Source organism: Trifolium pratense, linkage group LG7, assembly GCF_020283565.1.
Source record: "Trifolium pratense cultivar HEN17-A07 linkage group LG7, ARS_RC_1.1, whole genome shotgun sequence".
Lineage (NCBI taxonomy): Eukaryota > Viridiplantae > Streptophyta > Magnoliopsida > Fabales > Fabaceae > Trifolium > Trifolium pratense.
In genome coordinates, this window is record NC_060065.1 from 27,629,668 (window position 1) to 27,653,847 (window position 24,180).

At 39.7% G+C, this 24,180-nt stretch overlaps 1 protein-coding gene across 1 annotated transcript; it reads right to left on the reverse strand.

The window, feature by feature from the left end:
- Positions 1-673: 673 nt before the first annotated feature.
- Positions 674-2,569, reverse strand: LOC123899598 (putative pentatricopeptide repeat-containing protein At1g64310). The gene is given in 4 exon segments (XM_045950767.1): positions 674-1,068; positions 1,070-1,451; positions 1,454-2,241; positions 2,243-2,569. Coding segments are annotated over 4 exon segments (1,401 nt in total). The 5' UTR covers positions 2,386-2,569; the 3' UTR covers positions 674-980.
- Positions 2,570-24,180: the final 21,611 nt, after the last annotated feature.

A 24,180-nucleotide genomic window follows, 5' to 3' on the forward strand; every position in this document is an offset into this window, starting at 1 on the left:
TACATGTATGGAAATCTAACTAAATTACCCTTGTTGGCATTTCAATTTCGTCGAATTTGGAGTTACGATGTGTTCGGTAGACGATGTTGAATTTGAAGATCACAAGTAGATTTCTGCAGAATTAATAATTGGACAGACCTTCACTAAAACGGTAATTAATCTCTCTCTATAACTCCAAATTTAGTGGGGTTTGATTCTGTGGAAAGATAACTCGATTACGGTCATTTCGGTAGCCATTTGGTGAATTATGGATCCAAATTGAGTTGTATGCGAAGCTTTGAAGTTGTGACTCGAAAGCAAATTTTTTGCAGCATTTTGGGGGACATACCTTCACTAAAACGGTAATTAATCTCTCTTTGTAACTCCAAATTCAGTGGGGTTTGATTATGTGGAAAGATAACTCGATTACGGTCATTTCGGTATCCTTTTGGTAAATTATTGATCAAAATTGAGTTGTGTACGAAGCTTTAAAGTTGTGACTCGAAAGCAGAATTTTAGGGGGGGCAAAATCCAACAAATTATAAAACAGGGGGGGTAAAAGTCCGCGTTTTAAAACAGGGGGGGTAAAATTCCGATCTAATCAAAACAGGGGGGGCAAAACTGCATTTAAGCCAAGAATCAAAGTAAGATATAAATTAATTACAACTCAATCATAATTTACACTAGCCTCATGGATTGTCTAACACATAGCCTATATGGTATACATTCATTTTACTGTGTAACTAGCTCCTTCATTACAGATATATTTCAATCAAATTGGTTTAATGTGATTTCTATCAGACATAGACATAAGGTGGCATTCTCCCCAGCTATGTAATTTTACAGACAAGTCCAATAAGTCAAAAGATATACAGGAAGAAAAAGTTAAAAACACTGTTTCACATTATCAAACCTTTCTGATATGCCTCTTTATATCTGACATCAGTTGCAACTTGCACTCTCCTATCAATTTTTCAGAATTAATAATAACTTCCTTCAATTCAACTAACTCCTCGAATTTTCTTTTGACCTCCTGTCATTTTATCCCTCAATTTCTTCGCATCATCCCACCTCCCATCGCCAGCATATATTGGAAAGCATAACCTTGTAAACATTGTCAGAAGGATCGCTTTTAAAAATCTGCTGAGCTACAGTTTCTGCCAACTTGGAATTTCCATAAAAATCACAGCATGATAATAAGGCTCCCAATATGGCCTTGTCTACTGGTTCTGGTAAGGACTGAGTGAGATTGTAGGCCTCTTCTAACCCCCCAGCACTGCCAAGAAGCTTCACCATGTAAACATAGTGCTCAGGTCTAGCTTTGATGTTGAATTCCTCTTTCATTCTCCGGAAAATCTCTCGGCCATCTTTAACCAAGCCAGCATGACAACAAGCACAAAGGAGAGCAGATAATGTTGCTTCATCAGGTACCAATCCTCTCTCCATTATCTCATCAAACATCGCGAAGCCTCCGAAGCACATCCGTACAAGCCAAGAGCCAAAATTACTGAATTATAAGAAATTATATTACGTTCTGGCATTATCTTAAACGCACGAGTTCCCAAGTGCAGGAAACCACACTTGGAATACATATCTATGAGAGCAGAGGAAACCTTGACATCTGATTCCAGTCCATGCCGAAGAACATAACCATGTACCTCATATCCTGGTACTACAATTGCCGTCTGAGCTATAGAAGCCAGCACAGTGGCAATCAAAACAGAATCCGGCTTCTTGCTCTCCATGTTTATTTTCCTGAAATAGAGCAACACTTTCTGATACTCCCCACACTGAGAATACCCAGCTATTAGAGCAGACCATGTAACCAAATCAGGATTGAAAATGCTACAAAAGACTCTATATGCTGAATCCATGCACTTACATCTCGAGTACATACGCACCAGTAAACTACCTGCATGAGAATCATAATCAAGCCCACTCTTTTGACTCAAACAATGTAATCCTTGGCCAATGCTCAGCAAGCTAGAATCCGCAATACCCACAACCACCCTAGCCAATGTAAACCCATCAGGCTTCTTCCCAGAATGTCTCATTGAGCTAAACATTTGAATCCCTATATCCCACATACCAGAACACACATAAGCAGAAATCAAAGAATACCACAAAACTAAATCCGGTTCAGCAATCCCATTGAACACTCTACAAGCTTCATGAACAAAGCCAAGTTTTGAATAAGCACTGACAAGTGCACTACAACAAATAGGGTTCATTCCCAATCCTGCAGACAGAGAATTTCCATGAACAAGTCATACGAAAATCAAAGTTATCAGAGCATGCACGTATAACACAAGCGTAAGTGTAATTATCAGGCATGGCAATGGGGCGGAGACGGGTTTTGCCCTCCCCAAACTCAAACCCATAAAGTTCGGGTTTCCCCAAACCCATCCCAAATTCGAGCGGGGATAAAAATGATAACCCCAAACCCGGGGATCGGGTATCCCCATCGGGTTTCGGTATCCCATTATGTTGGAAGGAAGCTTTAATAGGTGGAGAAAGTGTTTAAGTATTTGAGAGAGGATATGAAACTTGTTGGAAGGGAATGCTACTTATATTATTGAGTGTTTGTAATTTTTGGTTTGATTTACAAATGACTAGCTCTCCCCTATTTATAGCCTTCAAGGGAGAGTTCTACATACTTCAAGAGACTCTTCTACATAATTCTATGAGAGAGTTCTACACACTTCTCTCTACTACTACATACATTTTCTACTATGACTTCTACTTATTTCTACATATCTCTAGAACATTCTTTAGACTTACCACTTATTACTAAATTTGGGCTTAAACTTCCTAAGGCCCAAAACTAACAAACCCAAAATCAATTTACATATTCAACACCCCCTTTAAACTTGATTTTGCTACTCCAAGTAAATATCTTAATTTGACAAAGTGTTCACGCTTGAGAGGCTTGGTGAAGATATCAGCTACTTGGTCATCTGTCTTCACGTACTCCAACTTCACATCATTGTTAGAGACACACTCTCTAATATAGTGATAGCGTGTATCAATGTGCTTACTTCGATCATGGAAAACCGGGTTCTTTGCCAAAGCTATTGCTGACTTGTTGTCAACAAATATCTTGGTTGGCTCCTTTTGCGGCAGACTTAACTCCTTTAACAGGTTTCGCAACCAGATTGCATGACAAACACATGAAGTGGCCGCCACGTACTCCGCCTCACATGTGAAAAGAGTGACAATCGGTTGTTTCTTTGACATCCATGTGAAAGCTGTGTTTCCAATATAGAAAACAAAACCGCTTGTACTTTTTCGGTCATCCACGTCTCCCCCCCAGTCACTATCGCTATATCCAACGAGCTTGTAATCATCAGAAACAGAGTAGTACAAGCCTAAGTTTGTTGTACCTTTGATGTAGCGAAGAATCCTCTTTGCTGCCTTCAGATGAGTTGTTGTTGGATGCTCCATGTATCGACTTACAACTCCGACCGCATACAAGATGTCAGGCCTCGTACATGTTAAATATCGTAAGCTTCCAACCAAGCTCTTAAAGAGTGATGGATCCACTGTTTCACCTTCCTCGTGCTTTTGATAGCTTGATTCCACATTCCATTGGCATGCTAACTGGGTTTGCATCATCCATCTTGAACTTCTTGAGTACCTCCTTAGCATAACCTTCCTTAGTGATTAGGATTCCATGATCCTCTTGTTTCACTTCAATGCCGAGATAGTAAGACATTAATCCAATGTCGGTCATCTCTTTCTTGAACTCTTCAAACATGGTTGGATTGTTCCCCGTGAAGATCAAGTCATCTACATATACTTGTCAATTCGAGCATTCGAAGCTCTTGGGGCTTGTTTCAACCCGTAGAGTGCCTTCTTTAGCTTCAAGACCTTTTCTTCTTCTCCCTTGACTTCGTAGCCTTGTGGTTGCTCAATGTAGACTTCTTCGTCAAGGACCCCATTTAAGAAGGCTGACTTGACATCCATTTGATGTATCTTCCACTTGTTTTGAGCTGCCAACGAAATGATTAGTCTAACAGTTTCTAATCGAGCAACTGAAGCGAATACCTCGTCATAGTCGATGCCGGCTCTTTGACTGTATCCTTTTGCCACCAATCTTACCTTGTATCTTTCAACTTCTCCTTTGGAGTTTTTCTTTGCTTTATACACCCACTTTACACCTATCGCCTTGTGCCCTTTTGGAAGTGAGACCAACTCCCATGTTTCATTCTTCTTTATCGCCTTGATCTCTTCGTCCATGGCAGTTCTCCAAGTCTTCTTCTCAAATGCTTCTTGGAAATTCATGGGCTCGCAATCCGCAAATAGACAAAAAAGAGTAAGATTGTCTTGATTTTCGGTTACCTCGTAAATCTCTTGCAAACTTCTAAAGTGAGGAGTCTTTTCACTAGAGCTTTCTCCTTCTTCAGAACTCGGGGTTGGTGAAGCCGGCGGAGTAGCAAGATCTTCTCTTGATTCCTCTGGTTCCACATCATCTTCTTCAAATTGTGGAAAGAAGTTGTAGTCCTTATTACTCGTTTTCCAATCCCACTCTCCTTCTTCAACGAAAATGACATTTCGACTAATGATAGTCTTCCCCGTATCAGGATTATAGAGCTTATAGCCTTTGGAGTTGGCGTCGTAACTAATGAAGATGTACTTTTCACTTTTGTCATCCAGTTTTCTTCTTTTCTCGTCCGGTATATGAGCGTGAGCTATGCTTCCAAAGACTCTTAGATGGGAAATTCCAGGCTTTCTTCCACTCCATGCTTCTTGTGGTGTTTTTCCCAACACGCTTCTTGTTGGAGAACGGTTTGATAGATAAACAGCGCACGCAACAGCTTCTGCCCATAGTTCCTTTGGTAGTCTCTTGCTCTTTAGCATGCTCCTCGCCATCTCAAGGATTGTCCTGTTCTTTCTCTCTACCACTCCATTTTGTTGAGGGGATCTTGGTACCGTCAATTGTCGTCGATTGCCATTGTCTTCACAATACTTAAGGAATTCGTTTGAAGTGAACTCTCCTCCTCGGTCGGATCTTATGGCTTTAATCACGAACCAGGGCTTTAAACTTTTTGAAGTTTTCAAACACTTCTGATTTCTCCTTCAAAAAGTATACCCATGTTTTTCTTGAAAAATAGTCAATAAAGAGAAGGAAGTAGTTACTCTTACCGAGTGATCTTGGCTTGATCGGACCGCACACATCTGTATGTATAAGCTCCAACGGCTTTTGCGCTCTTGAGCTCGACTCCTTAAGGAAGCTCATTTTGAACTACTTTCCAAGTAAACATCCTTCACATACTTGATTGGGGTGGTTGATGTAAGGCAACCCTCTGACCATTTCCTTCTTAGAGAGCAACTCTAATCCTCCAAAATTAAGATGCCCAAATCGAAGATGCCAAAGCCATGACTCTTCTTTGTAGCACATTTTGAGACATTGCGCAACATCATTTTGTATGTTGAGCACGAACATTCTATTTTTTTTATTTTTTTTTTGTAAAAAAACAGGAGTAGCAAAGTGCTACTGCCTCAAAAGATATATAAATAGATAGATGAGGATAGAGATACAAAAAAAAGGAGGGGGACTAGACCAAAACCTCCCTAACTAAGTACAACCCTATAGAAGGGTTTACCAAGCCTGTTAGATTCAAAGTTATCTTTAATAACAAAAGGGATATCATTCCACAAGGTGAGCCTATCTAAATTAAGACCAACATTAGCCAATCTATCTGCACAATGGTTACCCTCTCTAAAAATATGAGATACAATAATGTTCATGTGACCTGCAAGCTTAATACAGTTGAACCAACGATTACTTAAAGACCAAGGCACCAGATTTGAGGATTTGTAGGCATTCACTACAAGCATTGAATCTGACTCAATCCACATATTTCTCCATCCTCTAGCATCTGCAATTTCAATTGCAGTCATAAAACCACAAAGCTCTGCACTGAAAGCAGAGGCCATGTCTGTTTTAGAAGCAAACGCGCACAAGAACTCTGCATTGCTATTTCTAAAAATTCCTCCACACGCAGATGCCGTAGGTGTTGAAGCACCATCAGTATTGCATTTAATCCACTGAGGGGGAGGTGGCTGCCAAATAACCTCCTTCAAGTTCATAGGCTTTGTAGGATGTATGGTTACCATGAATGCTTTGAGCATAGAAAAATCAGAAATGGTACCAGAAGAAAGGGCTTTGGTATGATTACCTGCTAAAACTACATTTGCAGCAACCCAAGACATAGAAGATTCTATTTCTCGACATTGGAACCTTAGCAATGAACTTGTTTGAATGATCTCTTATAGAAAGATTATTATTCTTCAATTGAATGTCATAACTTTTCTCTAAGAGTTGTCCTAGACTCAAGATGTTGCTCTTCATGTTTGGCACATAGTAAACATTGGAAATAAATTGATGATCCCCATTTTTCAAACGGATGAGAACGTTTCCTTTACCTTTCACTGCCACTTTTGATTCATCTCCGAAAGCCACGTTCCCGTTCACTGATTCGTCTAACTCTACGAACATGCTTCTTAGCCCACACATTTGGTTGCTTGCACCGCTATCAAGGTACCATTGATTATCTCCACCTCTTTCATTATCTTTGTGTGCCAACAATAATGTTCCATCTTCTTGGTTTATTTCTTCAACATAATTGGCCTTCTCTTCAACTCTATGATTTCCAGGAGCTCTACATTCGAAAGCATAATGCCCAAACTTCTCACAATTATAGCATTTAACCCGTGACTTATCGTACCTTGGTTTTGGAGATCCTCTCCCACAACCTCTTGATGAGATTTCTCCTCTTTGGTTGTTGTCATCATTAGGTCTCCAACCTCGTCCGCCTCCATATCCACGACCACGACCACGTTCTCGAGCGCCACCTCGTCTTTGGTTGCTTCGACCATGCTTTTCTCTAGGTGAATCGACTCGTGTCTTGAGTACTTGCTCCTCGATATCTTCCTTCTTCTTCTTCTTTTCCTCATAAGCTTGCAACGACCCAAGAAGCTGCTCCATTGTCATGTCCTCTAAATCTTTTGTCTCTTCGATGACGGTGACAATATGCCCAAACTTTGGATCTACCGATCTAAGAACTTTCTCCATTATTCTTACATCATCATACTTCTCTCCGTTTCTTTTTAGATTATTAGTAACCGTCAAAACTCTTGAGAAGTAATCAGAGATAAGTTCACCTTCTTTCATATGCAAAGCTTCAAACTCTCCTCTTAGTGTTTGAAGACGTACCTTCTTTACTTGATCGGCTCCCTTGTAAGAAGTTCGAAGTTTCTCCCATGCTTCTTTAGCCGTCGTTGCTCCCGAGACCTTCTCGAACGTGTCTTCATCTAATCCTTGATAGATTAGACAGAGAGCCTTCTTGTCTCTCTTCCTCGAGTCTCTCAAACTATTCTTTTGAGTTTGAGATAAAGTACCTCCATTCTCCGGGATTACAAGGCCTTTCTCGACTATCTCCCACACGTCTTGTGCGCCAAGGAGAGCCACCATTCTCAGACTCCAATTGTCGTAGTTGCTCTTTGTGAGCATCGGGACTTGGAGAGGAACACCATTATTCGCCATCTTTAGGAGGACCTTAAAGCTCTTGATACCACTTTGTTGGAAGGAAGCTTTAATAGGTGGAGAAAGTGTTTAAGTATTTGAGAGAGGATATGAAACTTGTTGGAAGGGAATGCTACTTATATTATTGAGTGTTTGTAATTTTTTGGCTTGATTTACAAATGACTAGCTCTCCCCTATTTATAGCCTTCAAGGGAGAGTTCTACATACTTCAAGAGACTCTTCTACATAATTCTATGAGAGAGTTCTACACACTTCTCTCTACTACTACATACATTTTCTACTATGACTTCTACTTATTTCTACATATCTCTAGAACATTCTTTAGACTTACTACTTATTACTAAATTTGGGCTTAAACTTCCTAAGGCCCAAAACTAACAAACCCAAAATCAATTTACATATTCAACACATTACGCCTCTTTCCACATGAATTTAGATTATATTTTAGTATTTTTTTATTAAAAAAAAGTTAAATATCCAAAATTATTTTCTCTCAACAATATTTTTTTAAATAAAGAAAAAAATAATAGAGAAAATGGTTTGTTTAATACTCAAATTAAAATAAAAAATAAATATATGAACGTAATTTAAGAGATTGTTTAAGCGTTTCTTATTTAAAATAGGTGTTGGGCATAAATTTGGTATTTATCAATTAAATACAAGTGGTGGGTCCAATATTTATTTGAAGGTTATGTTGTTAAAATAAAACTTTCAAATATTGTGTCGAAACTTCAACTGTGTCGAAGTGGGAAGGAGTTTCGAAGGAATCGAAGTTTATTGCTTGAAGGTTAGTTCGCCAAGAGGCGCGTCGAAACGGTGAAGCAGATCAAAGGGCCAGCCAATCCAGGCCCATAGAAACAACAATGGCCCAATAGAGAATTGGCGCGCACTGAAGAAAGAAGAGTCGAACGTGGAGAACGTGGGTCGACGTGGCAAATCGAAGAACGTCCAGATGATCAAGGAGCAGTTACCACTTCGCCATAGTATTTATAGTAGTTTTTCACTAAGAATCAGGGTCACAAAATTTTATACAAAATTTTCTCTGAAAATTCTAAGTACTCAGCGATCGAACGAAAGGAATCTTGAAGAGAAGATGTATGTTTTGTGAACCATTTAGTTTGTAATTGCTTTTCATTCAATGCAATTTACTTTCCAGCAATGTTCTTTAGTTTTATTTGATATCTGTTCATGAAACTGTTGTTTCGAGGCGATTCGAACTAGCTTTTTCTTTTATTGTTTGCACAAGATTTAATTCTTAAGTGTTTGTTATACTTTTTAGACGAACACTCAAACATTTTTCTAATTAAACAAAACACAAAATTGTCCTGAGATTTACTAGTTGATCTCTCGAGTTTAAATACTTAAACTAGCGGTTGTTTACCAAATTCCTACGTAAACAAATTGGCACGCCTAGTGGGACTGCTTTTGTGTTTGTTTAATAACATTTGTGTTGTGGAATGAGAAACTTGTTGTCTGTTCGTAACATTCGATAGGTTATGGTTAGAACTACTCAAAGATATAACTCTATAGTAAAAACCAAAGTTCTAGAGCAATGAGTAGTGAGGCAAGTTCGAGTGGAGGAATCGATCCATCCACACAGAGTTCGAGCACGACTAGTTCAGTAACTGCTTCGACGGTTTCTAGTCCTGCAATCTCGAACGTTCATGATGTCATTCCAACCATGACAATAACAACTATGGCATTCCCGTCTGTAACTGCCGGTTATGGACGTATAAAAGGATCTTCAGGGTTCAATCCTATGTATGGGCCTCCCCCTACACTTGGTCTTGAAATGCCAGTGTTCGAACCTGATAGGTATACCTCTTCTAGGGTAACTTCCACACCTTTAACCATTGCGTCTGTTTTTTCATTAAGACAACAAATGGATGAGAGTAATCATGAAATGGTTAACCTCTTGACGCAGCAAATTGGTACTGTGTTTAATCCATTAATTCACAATACCAATGACAGTTACCAAATGGTAGCATGTCAAATGAGTCGAATTGCTGATTTTTTTGGTACACCCCCTCCACCACCAAGAGTAAATCCGGTTACTCCACAAGTAATATTACCTGCAATGTCTGCAATTCCAGTGCAACAAAGGCCAGCTTATGTGGCCAATGAAACAGTGCTGAACCCAACACCTGCACCAATTATACAAGAGGAGACTCATTACCCATACGAGGTTAATCAAAACCCTCCAGTGGTTAATCAAAATCCTCTAGTGGTTAATCAAAATCCTCCAGTGGTGATGGTTAGGAGAAACCAAGATGCTGATGAGGTGGTCCGAGAGGTTCAGAACAATAACTTACTTGGCCAAAATAACTTGACTAACATAGTCGAAACGATTCTGGCCCAAAATGGCCTGAACACAGGTTGTCGAAGGCCGAATTTTGTCTCTGCATTCAATGAGTATGTGTTACAAACAGAGTTGCCAAGGGGTTGGAAAGTCCCAAAGTATACTAAGTTTGCTGGGGATACTAGTGAGTCAACTGTAGAACACATTGCTAGGTACTTAGCTGAATCTAGGAATTTGGCAAATAATGAAAGTCTGCGAATGAAGTACTTTCCCAATTCGCTTACCAAGAACGCTTTTACTTGGTTCACAACTTTGCCTCCCAATTCGATTCTGAAATTCCTGGCACACAGTGGACAGGTGTTGATCAAGGTGTATCAACACTTGTCTGTATTAGACAGGTGTTGCTAAAGGTGCGCCAACACTTGTCTATAAACAGAGCACAGAACATAAAACAATAAAGACAATAAAGTAAATGGCACACAAGAGTTGTTAACCCAGTTCAGCCTAACAGCCTACTCTGGGGGATACCAGTCCAGGAATGAAGTCTACTATCAGCAGTATTACTTCGAAGCTAAACTCACCCGTTTACAACTTCTCACTTAATCACTACCCAATGACACTTCTACCTAGGAACTCCTAGATATGAGACCCCGTCCCAATTCCCACCTTAACAACACACTCAGCGTTGTTACAAACTTCAACGATTGCAACAGGTGGAGACACACTCCTATGAAAACTAGGATTCACTCTTGCTTAAAAGCTTGCGAGCAAATCACACAACACACTAGAACAATCTCCGTGCTTCAAAGCTTAGGAGAAGTTCACACTTACAACTCAATAACACTCAGGTCCTAAGCTTGCATCAATGAGACACAAGAAAGGCTCACAATTAACACTCTAAAATCCCTAAAACACACGCTTTGTAAGACACGATTTTAGATGCTTGAAACCATATGCTTGCCTTCGTATTTATAGTAGTAGAACGACTTGGGCTTCAAGACAAAATTAGGGCTTCTTGAATTGCGGCAGCAGTGATATATTTTTGAAAATAATAGTTCTATTTTTGAAACACACAAATATATTTTCCAAAAATATAATTCCTTTAGAAAATATAACTAGGGTTTCGGCTGCCTCCTGAAACACATTAAACACGCGCGCTTTCCTCTGTAAGAAACCTTGAAACAATTCTTCAATCAAATCTTCAAAAGATTGAGTAGAAATTAAAACCCGCTAGCTGGCGCGCACAGATACAGAGACAGGTGTTGTTCCAAAGTGTACCCACATTTGTCACAACACTTGGGGTCAGCACATATGTCTCAACACTTGGCTAAAGGATGTTTTTGCAAAATGTAGCCAACATACAAAAACCCAACAATCTCCCCCTTTGGCAAATTTTGGCTAAAACAATATTAGACCAGTATATAGAGAGATACAGTATTCCCTTTCCTTCGAGTCAACATGATCACATAACTAGGAAAACTACTTCCAAAAGATGTAAGTAGCATCCGAGGCAATGCAACAGCGGAATAAAAACAACTAGCCTCATGGAACAACACAAGAGAGAAATAAACTCCCATAGTAGATGCTAAGAAGTAGGAGAAATAAACTCCTAATAAAACATCTGAGAAAAATAAATTCTCAGCCATAGTGGATAGTGGACTCATTAGTCAGGTCCCATAACACTTGGCACAACACTTGTCATCAAATACATTCAGGCGATCAAGAGATACTATCACTCACACTCCCCCTGAATTCATGCATACAAACATCAGATAGAGAAAGAATATTCACTACTCCCCCTCAACACATGCATATTACTCACACTCCCCCTCAATACGAGCATAGATCATTAGCGCAGAAACAGTCACCAGATGTAAGAACATCTGTCCACACACTTGTCACACACACACACACAAATGTTCACATAATCCATTTTCGTTATTGGAACCCAAGTTTCCAATGTTCACATACAATCATGAATGCATGATTACTTTTAAACACATCAAATACATGACGCTATCTAGCTCGAAGCTAATCATTCACTGATGCGGAAACACAATTCCAACATCTAACACATTAGGATAACACAATATCCTATCACTCAATTCATAATTATTCACATGATAATTATCTGCATACTCCTTTTTATACACACAAGGTTTCATTTACACTTATGTCATAAAACATACATCATTCTCTTATCATTGCAAATTAATGCTAAAACATATACATTGCTCACATTAAGCTACAACTTATTGCATACACGTTTATCATTCATATAACGATTAACAATAAGCATTATCAGTATCAACATGTATCAACAATCATGTAAGGATACTCTTAAACCATGATACAAGTGCCTAATCACACTTATAAACAATAACAAAAGTTGCAGGTTCAGTACTGTTCGCTAAGCGAATCCATAGCGAACAGGTAGCGAACTTATTCGCTAAGCGAATCTCCTTTCGCTGTAGCGAACTACATCAGAGGATTACAGGTACATGGCGAACAGGTAGCGAGCTTGTAGCGAGCTTATTCGCTGTAGCGAGCTACTGTTCGCTAAGCGAACTACACCAGAAAGAAAATCTGTTCTTGAGTTTTCTAAGGCGGTTTAACATCAAATCAACTCAAAAATTCATCCAAACATGTTATAAATTCATATAAACAGCCATTCCAAACATATATGGTATCAAGGAACATTAATCATCCCTTCCAAACATCCAAATACCTCAAATAATCAAAATCAAGCCAATTTCTTGAGTTTTAAGCAACTTTCATAAACTTTCCAAAAATGATCCAAACACATACATATTCATCATGGAATCAAACTAGTGATTAACACATACAAAGTGATGATGAAGAACATCATACTCACATACAAAAGCTTATCGAAAGTCTAAAAGAAATTGAGTGGGAGAGTTCGGGAACGGAGACATAGACAATCTCCCCTCTCCTTACCACTCAAGAATCATGAATTCTAATCTCTTACCTTAAGCAAAGATGATGATCCAAGCCTTCTCTTGCTCAAGTTTTCTCTTAGCCAAAACCCTAGCTCTTGCTCTATCTTGCTTCTACTCACTCAAACTCAAGAAATGAATTTATGATACTATTCATAAGTTGGACTTGCTACTTATACTACTTCTCATGTGTCATGAACCAAGCCCAAATGGCTTAGGCCCATGCCTCTCACGCCCCATTAAGCCCAAAACAAGGTTCTCGCGCCTAATAACTTACGATCGGCTAAATAATTATTCGTCGCTCACTAAAATAATAAAAGCCAATTAATAAATAAAATACATTTAATAAAATATACGAATACGAAAAACGGGTCGTTACAATCCTACCCCCCTTAAAAGAATTTCGCCCTCGAAATTACCTAGAAACAGATCGGGATAAGAATCTCTCATCTTGCTTTCCAACTCCCACGTCGCATTCTCACCAGCCGGTCCTCCCCACACGACTTTCACGGATGCAATCTCTTTGTTTCTCAACCTCTTCACTTCTCTCCCTTCGATTCTCAAAGGCACAGTCTCGATGGTCAAGTCATCCCTCACTTGAACATCGTCCGATTCAATCACGTGTGTCGGATCAGACACATACTTGCGCAACTGTGATACATGAAAAACATCGTGCAAATTCGCCAATGATGGCGGTAATGCAATCCTATACGCAACTTTCCCAACTCGCTTCAAAATCTCAAACGGTCCAATAAACCTCGATGTCAACTTCCTTGACTTCAACGCACGTCCTACTCCAGTAGTCGATTTAACTCGTAGGAATACATGATCCCCCTCTTGGAATTCAATATCCTTCCTCCTCTTATCATGATAACTCTTCTGTCGACTCTGAGACGCTTTCATCTTCTCACGAATCATCTGAATCTTCTCTGTTGTCTCTTGTACAATCTCTGGTCCAAGAATTGCACCTTCTCCAGTTTCATACCAACACAGAGGTGTCCTACACCTTCTCCCATACAAAGCCTCAAACGGTGCCATTCCGATACTAGAATGGTAACTGTTGTTGTACGTAAACTCTACCAACGGCAAACAAGAATCCCAATTCACGTTTTGCTCCAAAACACAAGCCCTCAACAAATCCTCTAAGGATTGTATCGTCCTCTCCGACTGACCATCTGTCTGAGGATGATAAGCTGAACTCAACCTCAACTTCGTTCCTAAAGCTTCTTGCAAGCTTTCCCAAAATCTAGAAGTAAATCTCGGATCTCTATCCGAAATAATACTTGTTGGAATACCATGTAGCTTCACAATCTGCTCCACATAAATCTCGGCCAACTTAGGCACCAAAGTACCTTTCCTGATAGCAATGAAGTGAGCACACTTCGTCAGACGATCTACCACTACCCAAATCACCTCGTTACCTTTCTTGGTCTTTGGTAAACCTCCCACAAAATCCATTGCAATGCTATCCCATTTCCATTCGGGTATAAACATTGGTTGCAACAAACCAAACGGCTTCTGATGTTCAATCTTCGATTTCTGACAAGTTAAGCATGAATAAACAAATTCAGAAATTTGCCTCTTCATTCCCGGCCACCAAAATAACTTCCTCAAATCCTGATACATCTTGGTTACTCCAGGATGAATACTCAAACCACTTCTGTGACCTTCTTCCATGATCATTCTCTTTAACTCGGGTACATCCGGTACACAAACTCTTCCGTGAAATCTCATGACTCCACTTTCATCAATCTTGATATTGGTCTCCTTACCTTCATTGATGAGTACCATCTTCTCCATCAATCTCTTATCCGATTTCTGACGTTCTTTAATATCTTCAAGAAAAGGATTCGTCAATCTTAACATTCCAAGCTTCACACTTGTAGAAGTAACCTCGCACACAAGACTCAAGTCTCGGAATTCCTCAATCAACTCTAACTCTTTCACCATCAATGATGACATATGCAAGGTTTTCCTACTTAATGCATCGGCCACCACATTGGCTTTTCCGGGGTGATAACTCAATTCAAAATCGTAGTCCTTTAAGAATTCGAGCCATCTTCGTTGCCTCATATTCAACTCCTTCTGGTCGAATAAGTATTTCAGACTCTTGTGATCACTAAACACTTCAAACCTCGATCCATACAAGTAGTGTCTCCACACTTTCAAAGCAAACACCACTGCGGCTAACTCCAAATCATGCGTTGGATAGTTCCTCTCGTGAACCTTCAGTTGCCTTGAAGCATAAGCTACCACATTACCCCCTTGCATAAGCACTCCACCAAGTCCTAACTTCGAAGCATCGCAATACACGACGAACGACTTTTTGGCATCAGGTAAAATCAACACGGGTGCAGTAGTCAATCTTCTCTTGAGCTCTTGGAAACTCTTCTCACAAATACCATCCCAAACAAACGCTTGATCTTTCCTCGTCAACTTGGTTAACGGCAAAGCCAACTTCGAAAAACCTTCGATGAATCTCCTATAATAACCGGCTAAACCAAGGAAACTTCTAATCTCTGAAACAGATTCCGGCGTTCCCCACTGTGACACAGCGTCAACCTTCGCAGGATCTACCGCGATTCCTCCACTTGAAATTATATGCCCTAGGAAACTCACCTCTTTCATCCAAAATTCACACTTTGATAACTTGGCATACAACTTCTTCTCCTTCAAGATTTGCAAAACAATCCTCAAGTGCTCTTCGTGCTCTTCCTCGGATTTTGAGTAAATCAAAATGTCGTCAATGAACACCACCACGAATCTATCCAAAAATGAATGGAAAATTCGGTTCATATACTCCATGAAAACTCCAGGTGCATTGGTCACACCAAACGGCATAACTGAATACTCGTAGTGCCCATACCTCGTCCTAAATGCAGTCTTAGGTATGTCTTCCGTCTTCACTCTAATCTGATGGTATCCAGATCTCAAATCGATCTTACTAAACACGCAAGCTCCAACTAGTTGATCCATCAAATCATCTATCCTCGGAAGTGGATATTTATTCTTGATCGTCACTTTGTTCAACTGACGATAGTCTATACATAATCTCATGCTTCCATCTTTCTTCTTCACAAGCAACACTGGCGCTCCCCATGGCGAAACACTCGGTCGAACAAACCTCTTCTCAAACAGCTCTTCAAGTTGCTTCTTCAATTCATTCAACTCTGACGCTGACATTCGATACGGCGCCATCGATATCGGACTAGTTCCAGGTACTAGGTCGATAGAAAACTCTACCTCTCGCTTTGGAGGCACGTCAGATATATCATCCGGAAACACATCTGGGAATTCACAAACGATCGGTAACTCTTCTATCTTAACTCCTCCTTCGAGTTTCAATGATGCAAACATCATGAACATCTCGGCATGTTCTTTCAACGCTTCCGATACTTCCTTCCCATTCATCAAATGCAAGTTCTCCTCCGGCTTCGGAAAAACAACGGCCTTCTCACGACAGTTGATATGAATTCGATTAAAGATTAACCAATTCATACCAAAAATCACATCCATACCACTAAGTGGAATACATACTAAATCCATACCAAAATGCCTACCAAAAATGGTTACGGGGCAATTACGACATACTTGTCGGGTAATCACTGAACCATTAGCAGGAGTTTCTATTTCCATCCTACCCGTCATATCCGTTAAAGGAATACTAAGACGCTTCGCACAATCCAAAGAAATAAAAGAATGCGTCGCTCCCGTATCTATAATCGCAATTAAAGGAGTGTCATAGATGAAACACGTACCTCTAATGAGATTGTCCTCAAGGCTAGCATCCTCTCCACTCAAAGCAAACACCTTGCCCATCACCTTCTTGGGCTTCTTACAAGTCGGACTCTTGTGGCCTTCCTCACCACAGTTGAAACACACCACTTTTGTCCTACAAACCTCGGTCTTGTGGCCCAGCTTTCCACAATTCTTACACCTATCTCCTTTCTTAGGGCAATCATAAGACATATGACCCCTTTCTCCACAGTTGTAACAACTTCCATTCACCGGCTTCTTACCACCACTTGTATTACCCCTACCGCGGTTATCATAAGGTTTTCCGCGCTCTTGTCCTTTCCCTTTTCGGTCATTCGCAGCCTTGTAGTAGTTCACCTTGGCTCTACCATCTTCATCACAAATCCTACTCTTGTTCACAAGGGTCGCAAAATCCCTTATCTGCGAAAATCCAATCATATGCTTGATGTCTGGACGTAGACCACTTTCAAACTTCACACACTTGTCGTTCTCCGCTTCCATAGTGTTGTAATGCGGGCTAAACGCACACAAAGTCTCAAACTTGACGGCATAGTCAGCTACCGTCATATTTCCCTGTTTCAACTCCATGAATTCCACCACTTTCTTATTCTTCACATCCACGGGAAAATACTTAACCAAAAATTCTCTTTTAAACATTGCCCATGGTATAGCCATACCACCGGGTCCTAGCCTCAACTTGGCATTCTTCCACCACACATTCGCTTCCTCGCGCAACACATATGTCCCAAGGGTTGTCTTCCCTTCCTCGGAACAATCCATTGCTTCAAAAATTATTTCAAGTTCCTCCAGCCACTTGTGAGCTCCATCCGGGTTGTAACCTCCGGTAAATGTTGGCGGTTTCTGCTTCATGAACCTTTCCAACCTCATCTCTACCTCTCTTCCAGGTTGATGATCTCTAACCACTATGTTGGTGAGTGCGGCCAAAGCTTCCGCAATCTGAGCATTCGTTCTCGCAGCAGCCATGATTCCTGAACGAATCACAACTAGACGTTAGAAAGTACTAACAGTGTTCCCTACACATGCTCATACGGGGAAAAGAAAAGTCCTAATTGGTTCACACGAACCGACCTGCTCTGATACCACTATTGTAACACCCTAACCCATACTACCCTTAAAAACGTAATTTTAAAAACTTTTTAACAAGCGTAAAGGCAGAGTGCCACGCGGTAATTAAAACACAAGCATACACACAGAGCATCATGAAATTTAACATGAAAAGCAACAGCGGATTCCAATCAAACCAAGCATGCATATATATACATATATATATACATAAGCCATATTCATCCCTAAGGATGTCACTTATACAAGAACTAGCATATCAAAAGGTAACACCGATATACGATGAAATCCAAGCGTAACCCCGACTCGATGTTACATTACCAGAGCATTCACTATTTACAAACTCTAGTCAAAAGCTAGTACTAAGAGGAGTAATCTATGCTAAGTCTCCTCACCAAAAGGTATCTTCAACACCCAGCTAATACCGCAGTCTAAACGTCGGCACAGTCCTCAGCCTGAATATCTGAACCCCCAAAGGTCCAGCAAATAACACAAAGCAGAGAGTTAGAAAACATAATCGCATATCATACGAGCATAAGAAAGACCTTACACTTTCGAACTACATCATACATATTCTAACTCACGCCAAAACATCGCACTAAACGATTATCAATTAATAAAGTTCGACACAATTCAACCAAATAATGTCACGTACCATTTATCAAATATATGCGCATTTACCCTAAGGTATCTAATGCCAATTAATTCACTGTCATGCCATCCCTAGACATAACTAAATGCATGTGGTACCAAGATGTCTCACCAACGGTGGACCAAGAACAGTTTTATATCATGCTGGATATGTCGGAACTTACCGAACCATCTTATCTCCCTTGGATAAGCCAAAACAGTTTTATATCCTGTTGGATAGCAGCTCTGGACTCATGGATTCATCTAATCCGATCCTCGGCTTCATTATGGACACATAATCCATTTTCGTTATTGGAACCCAAGTTTCCAATGTTCACATACAATCATGAATGCATGATTACTTTTAAACACATCAAATACATGACGCTATCTAGCTCGAAGCTAATCATTCACTGATGCGGAAACACAATTCCAACATCTAACACATTAGGATAACACAATATCCTATCACTCAATTCATAATTATTCACATGATAATTATCTGCATACTCCTTTTTATACACACAAGGTTTCATTTACACTTATGTCATAAAACATACATCATTCTCTTATCATTGCAAATTAATGCTAAAACATATACATTGCTCACATTAAGCTACAACTTATTGCATACACGTTTATCATTCATATAACGATTAACAATAAGCATTATCAGTATCAACATGTATCAACAATCATGTAAGGATACTCTTAAACCATGATACAAGTGCCTAATCACACTTATAAACAATAACAAAAGTTGCAGGTTCAGTACTGTTCGCTAAGCGAATCCATAGCGAACAGGTAGCGAACTTATTCGCTAAGCGAATCTCCTTTCGCTGTAGCGAACTACATCAGAGGATTACAGGTACATGGCGAACAGGTAGCGAGCTTGTAGCGAGCTTATTCGCTGTAGCGAGCTACTGTTCGCTAAGCGAACTACACCAGAAAGAAAATCTGTTCTTGAGTTTTCTAAGGCGGTTTAACATCAAATCAACTCAAAAATTCATCCAAACATGTTATAAATTCATATAAACAGCCATTCCAAACATATATGGTATCAAGGAACATTAATCATCCCTTCCAAACATCCAAATACCTCAAATAATCAAAATCAAGCCAATTTCTTGAGTTTTAAGCAACTTTCATAAACTTTCCAAAAATGATCCAAACACATACATATTCATCATGGAATCAAACTAGTGATTAACACATACAAAGTGATGATGAAGAACATCATACTCACATACAAAAGCTTATCGAAAGTCTAAAAGAAATTGAGTGGGAGAGTTCGGGAACGGAGACATAGACAATCTCCCCTCTCCTTACCACTCAAGAATCATGAATTCTAATCTCTTACCTTAAGCAAAGATGATGATCCAAGCCTTCTCTTGCTCAAGTTTTCTCTTAGCCAAAACCCTAGCTCTTGCTCTATCTTGCTTCTACTCACTCAAACTCAAGAAATGAATTTATGATACTATTCATAAGTTGGACTTGCTACTTATACTACTTCTCATGTGTCATGAACCAAGCCCAAATGGCTTAGGCCCATGCCTCTCACGCCCCATTAAGCCCAAAACAAGGTTCTCGCGCCTAATAACTTACGATCGGCTAAATAATTATTCGTCGCTCACTAAAATAATAAAAGCCAATTAATAAATAAAATACATTTAATAAAATATACGAATACGAAAAACGGGTCGTTACACAAAGCTTAGGAGAAGTTCACACTTACAACTCAATAACACTCAGGTCCTAAGCTTGCATCAATGAGACACAAGAAAGGCTCACAATTAACACTCTAAAATCCCTAAAACACACGCTTTGTAAGACACGATTTTAGATGCTTGAAACCATATGCTTGCCTTCGTATTTATAGTAGTAGAACGACTTGGGCTTCAAGACAAAATTAGGGCTTCTTGAATTGCGGCAGCAGTGATATATTTTTGAAAATAATAGTTCTATTTTTGAAACACACAAATATATTTTCCAAAAATATAATTCCTTTAGAAAATATAACTAGGGTTTCGGCTGCCTCTTGAAACACATTAAACACGTGCGCCTTCCTCTGTAAGAAACCTTGAAACAATTCTTCAATCAAATCTTCAAAAGATTGAGTAGAAATTAAAACCCGCTAGCTGGCGCGCACAGATACAGAGACAGGTGTTGTTCCAAAGTGTACCCACATTTGTCACAACACTTAGGGTCAGCACATATGTCTCAACACTTGGCTAAAGGATGTTTTTGCAAAATGTAGCCAACATACAAAAACCCAACAGATTCATAGTTGAGCCCAATTGAAAAGAGTTTTCCATGAGCAATTTTATATGGGCCAAACCAAGATAAGTCTCAAATAATTAGCTAGTGTCAAACGAAAAAACCAATAGTCAATTGATGATTACTTAAATAGGTTTCGTTTGCTGAAGGCCAGGTGTTTTACCCAAGTGCCTGAACATGAGCTAGTCGAAATGGCTACTGGTGGCCTAGATTATTCGATCAGGAAGAAACTAGATACACAATACCTTCGAGACATGTCACAATTAGCTGATAAGGTGAGACAGATCGAAAGGTTAAAAGCTGAAAATGTTAGAAATTCTAAGTTTCAGAAAAAGAAAGAAATTAGTTTTATTGACTCTTATGACAATGAAATTGAATATGAAGTTAATGATGAATACTTAGAATTTGAGGACAGTGATGTCAATGTGGCTGAATTAAAGTCTGGGCCTCCTTACACATGTAAATTGTTGAGGCCTTCGAATGGAAAAAATCCAGTCGAACCCAAAAATGATAAGTTTGTCACAAAAATCTATACCTTTGATATTACAAAGTGTGATGAAATTTTTGATTTATTGGTGGCTGATGGTCAAATAGTTGTGCCAAAAGATATGAAAATACCACCAATAGAACAAAGAAAGAAAAGAGGTTATTGTAAGTTTCATAATTATTTGGGACACGAGACTTATCAATGTGTTGTTTTCAGGGACTTGGTGCAAAAAGCGTTGAATGAAGGAAGGCTGAAATATGCTGATAAGGCGAAGCCTCCAATGAAGGTGGACACAGATCCTCTGCCAACTGCTGATGCCACTTATGTCGAAGTCTATGACTGCAACATGGTTGAGGTTGTAGATGCTGCTGCTCTAACTGAGGCTATCCTTGAGGAAGAGTATGAGAAAAGGGTGCGTGAAGTGTATCCTAATGCTGAGGAAGAATTGGTGGACTTCTTGAATAGGTGCAAACTCAAGAACTCTGAAGTGATGCTTTGCCCTAGGTGCAGCGCTGTGTGTGATAAAGAGGTTACTGCAGGCCTTCAAAGTGTTGTGCCTTATGCTGAAAGCAAAAGAAAATGGCCAAAGACTAAGCCTAATCAAAAATCTTGGCCATACAAAGGAGCTAATTGGGGAAAGCCTATTACCAAAGGCCTTTCGATTCATCAGAGGCTTGGCCCCCAAAACACTTTCAAGCCATCTGGAAGAGCACCCATTAACTAGTGGGTAAGTGGGCAGTATGTGACTTTCAATAAGAGAATGATGGAGAATGGAAGTTCAAGCAATGTTAATTTTAACATTGTTTCTGAGCCTAAGGGTTCAAAAGTGGCAGCTGGGAAAGAAAAGGTGAATGCTGCCACAGAAGCCAATAAGTACTCTTATAGAAACAATTATAAGGGGAAAAATCCTATGACTCGCACTCAGTGGCGAAGGTTTCAGAGGAAGAAGAAATTGGCAAGTAAAGATGATGAGGCTGGGGGCAATCCCGTTGTGGTCCAGTAGGTTGAAGTGGCCAAGAGGCCAATGAAAGAAAGGCTTTCCATAATAGTGGAAGAGCCAAAAGCTGAAAATACCAAAGAGTTGGTAGAAGGCGAAGATGACATGGATGATGATACCTCTTAGATGAGGGATCCGATTTCGACGTGATGGTTAACGTTGTGTCCATCTTGCCTTTGGAATATGACATTCCTACAGAAGTCAATGAGGTAGAAGAAGACTTTGAGGCTCTCGATTTGGCTGATCACAAGCCAATGTGTTATTATGTTATGCAAAATGGCTGTGTCGAGGAACAGAAAGCTGTTTTCGAAAAGCCAGATTTGGGGATGCAAAACCACTTGAAGGCTCTGTTCATTAGAGCAAAGGTGAATGATGTGGGGGGTAAATAAGGTCCTGGTTGATGGTGGGGCTGTAGTTAATATCATGCCTCACTTCATGTTGAAGAAATTAGGTCTTTATGATACAGACCTTCATTCCCACAATGTGGTGTTAGCAAATTACGAGGGCAAAACTGGTCACTCTCTAAGAGCAGTGCAGTTAGAGGTTTGTGTTGGAAGCACAGTTCGAAAAACCCTCTTTATGGTCATTGTTGCCAGACCTAATTACAACTTGTTATTAGGAAGGGAGTGGATTCATGGCATTGAGGTTGTTCCCTCAACTATGCATCAAAGATTAATCATTTGGAGAGAGGATGGTTTAGTCGAAAATATAGAGGCAGACCAAAGTGCATACGTTTCAGAAACGAGCACTGTGACTCTCCAGAATTTTGATAAGAATTTGGCTTCAATTGCTCCTTGTGGTGAGCAAGATGCTGCCTTCGATCCAAATGAAGTGGTGTCGAGAAATGTATACCACTCAGTCAAGTTGCATCCAACCCATGGCTTTTGTTGGGAGAGGGAAGACATTGAAAAGCCCTTATCTGAGGATGCTTACCCACCAGCTTCTGGATGGGTCAACTTCAATGAATATGATGATTAAGTCCCCAGCATGGGATCGAATTACGGCTTATGCAGCCGAAAATAGAATCAAAATGGCATTAGAGACCATTAATTTACAAGAAAATATGGTTGTCGAAGCCAATGTTGACTCAGGAAATGAATTGGCCTTAGAGGCTAATGATTCGAATAATGGCGAGAAACAAAGGTTGGATTGCATTTATGATGATAAACCTTTGGGTTTTGAAAAAGATCCACATAGTTCGAGTCAAAGAATGCAAGCTCAAGATCCTTTGCAGGAGATTGACATTGGAGATGGCTCTATTAAAAGGCCAACTTATATTAGCGCCAATATTGATCCAAGCTTAAGAGATAGAATGGTCGAATTGCTTAAACACTACAAAGATTGCTTTGCATGGGATTATAGTGAGATGCCTGAGTTAAGCAGAAATTTGGTAGAACATAGGTTGCCACTTTGACCAGACAAGAAACCTGTGAAGCAGCTTCCAAGGAGGTTTGCACCAGAAATCATGACGAAGATCAAGGCAGAAATTGAAAGGTTGCTCAAGTGCAAGTTCGTTCGAACAGCCAGGAATGTAGAATGGTTAGCAAATATTGTTCCTGTTATTAAGAAGAATGGATCACTTAGAGTTTGTATAGACTATAGGGATTTGAACAATGCTACACCAAAAGATGAATATTCCATGCTTGTAGCAAAAATGCTAGTTGATTCAGCAGCAGGGCATATGAATATTTAAGCATGTTAGATGGCTATTCAGGCTATAATCAAATTTTTATTGATGAAGATGATGTGTCAAAAACTACATTTCGTTGCCCTGGTGCCTTGGGCACTTATGAATGGGTAGTAATGCCCTTTGGTTTGAAAAATGTTGGGGCAACATATCAAAGAGCTATGAATTCAATTTTTCATGATTTCATTGAGATTTTTATGCAAGTTTACATTGATGACATTGTTGTGAAATCCTCATCTCATGATGAACATATTGATCATCTTAGAAAATCATTCGAAAGGATGAGGAAATGTGGATTAAAGATGAATCCACTGAAATGTGCTTTTTGTATACGTGCAGGAGATTTCCTTGGCTTTGTTGTGCATAAAAAGGGCATAGAAATCAATCAAAACAAGACAAAGGTTATCATGGAGACGAAGCCTCCAGGAACAAAGAAACAGCTTCAGTCTTTGCTAGCTAAAATCAATTTTTTGAGAAGG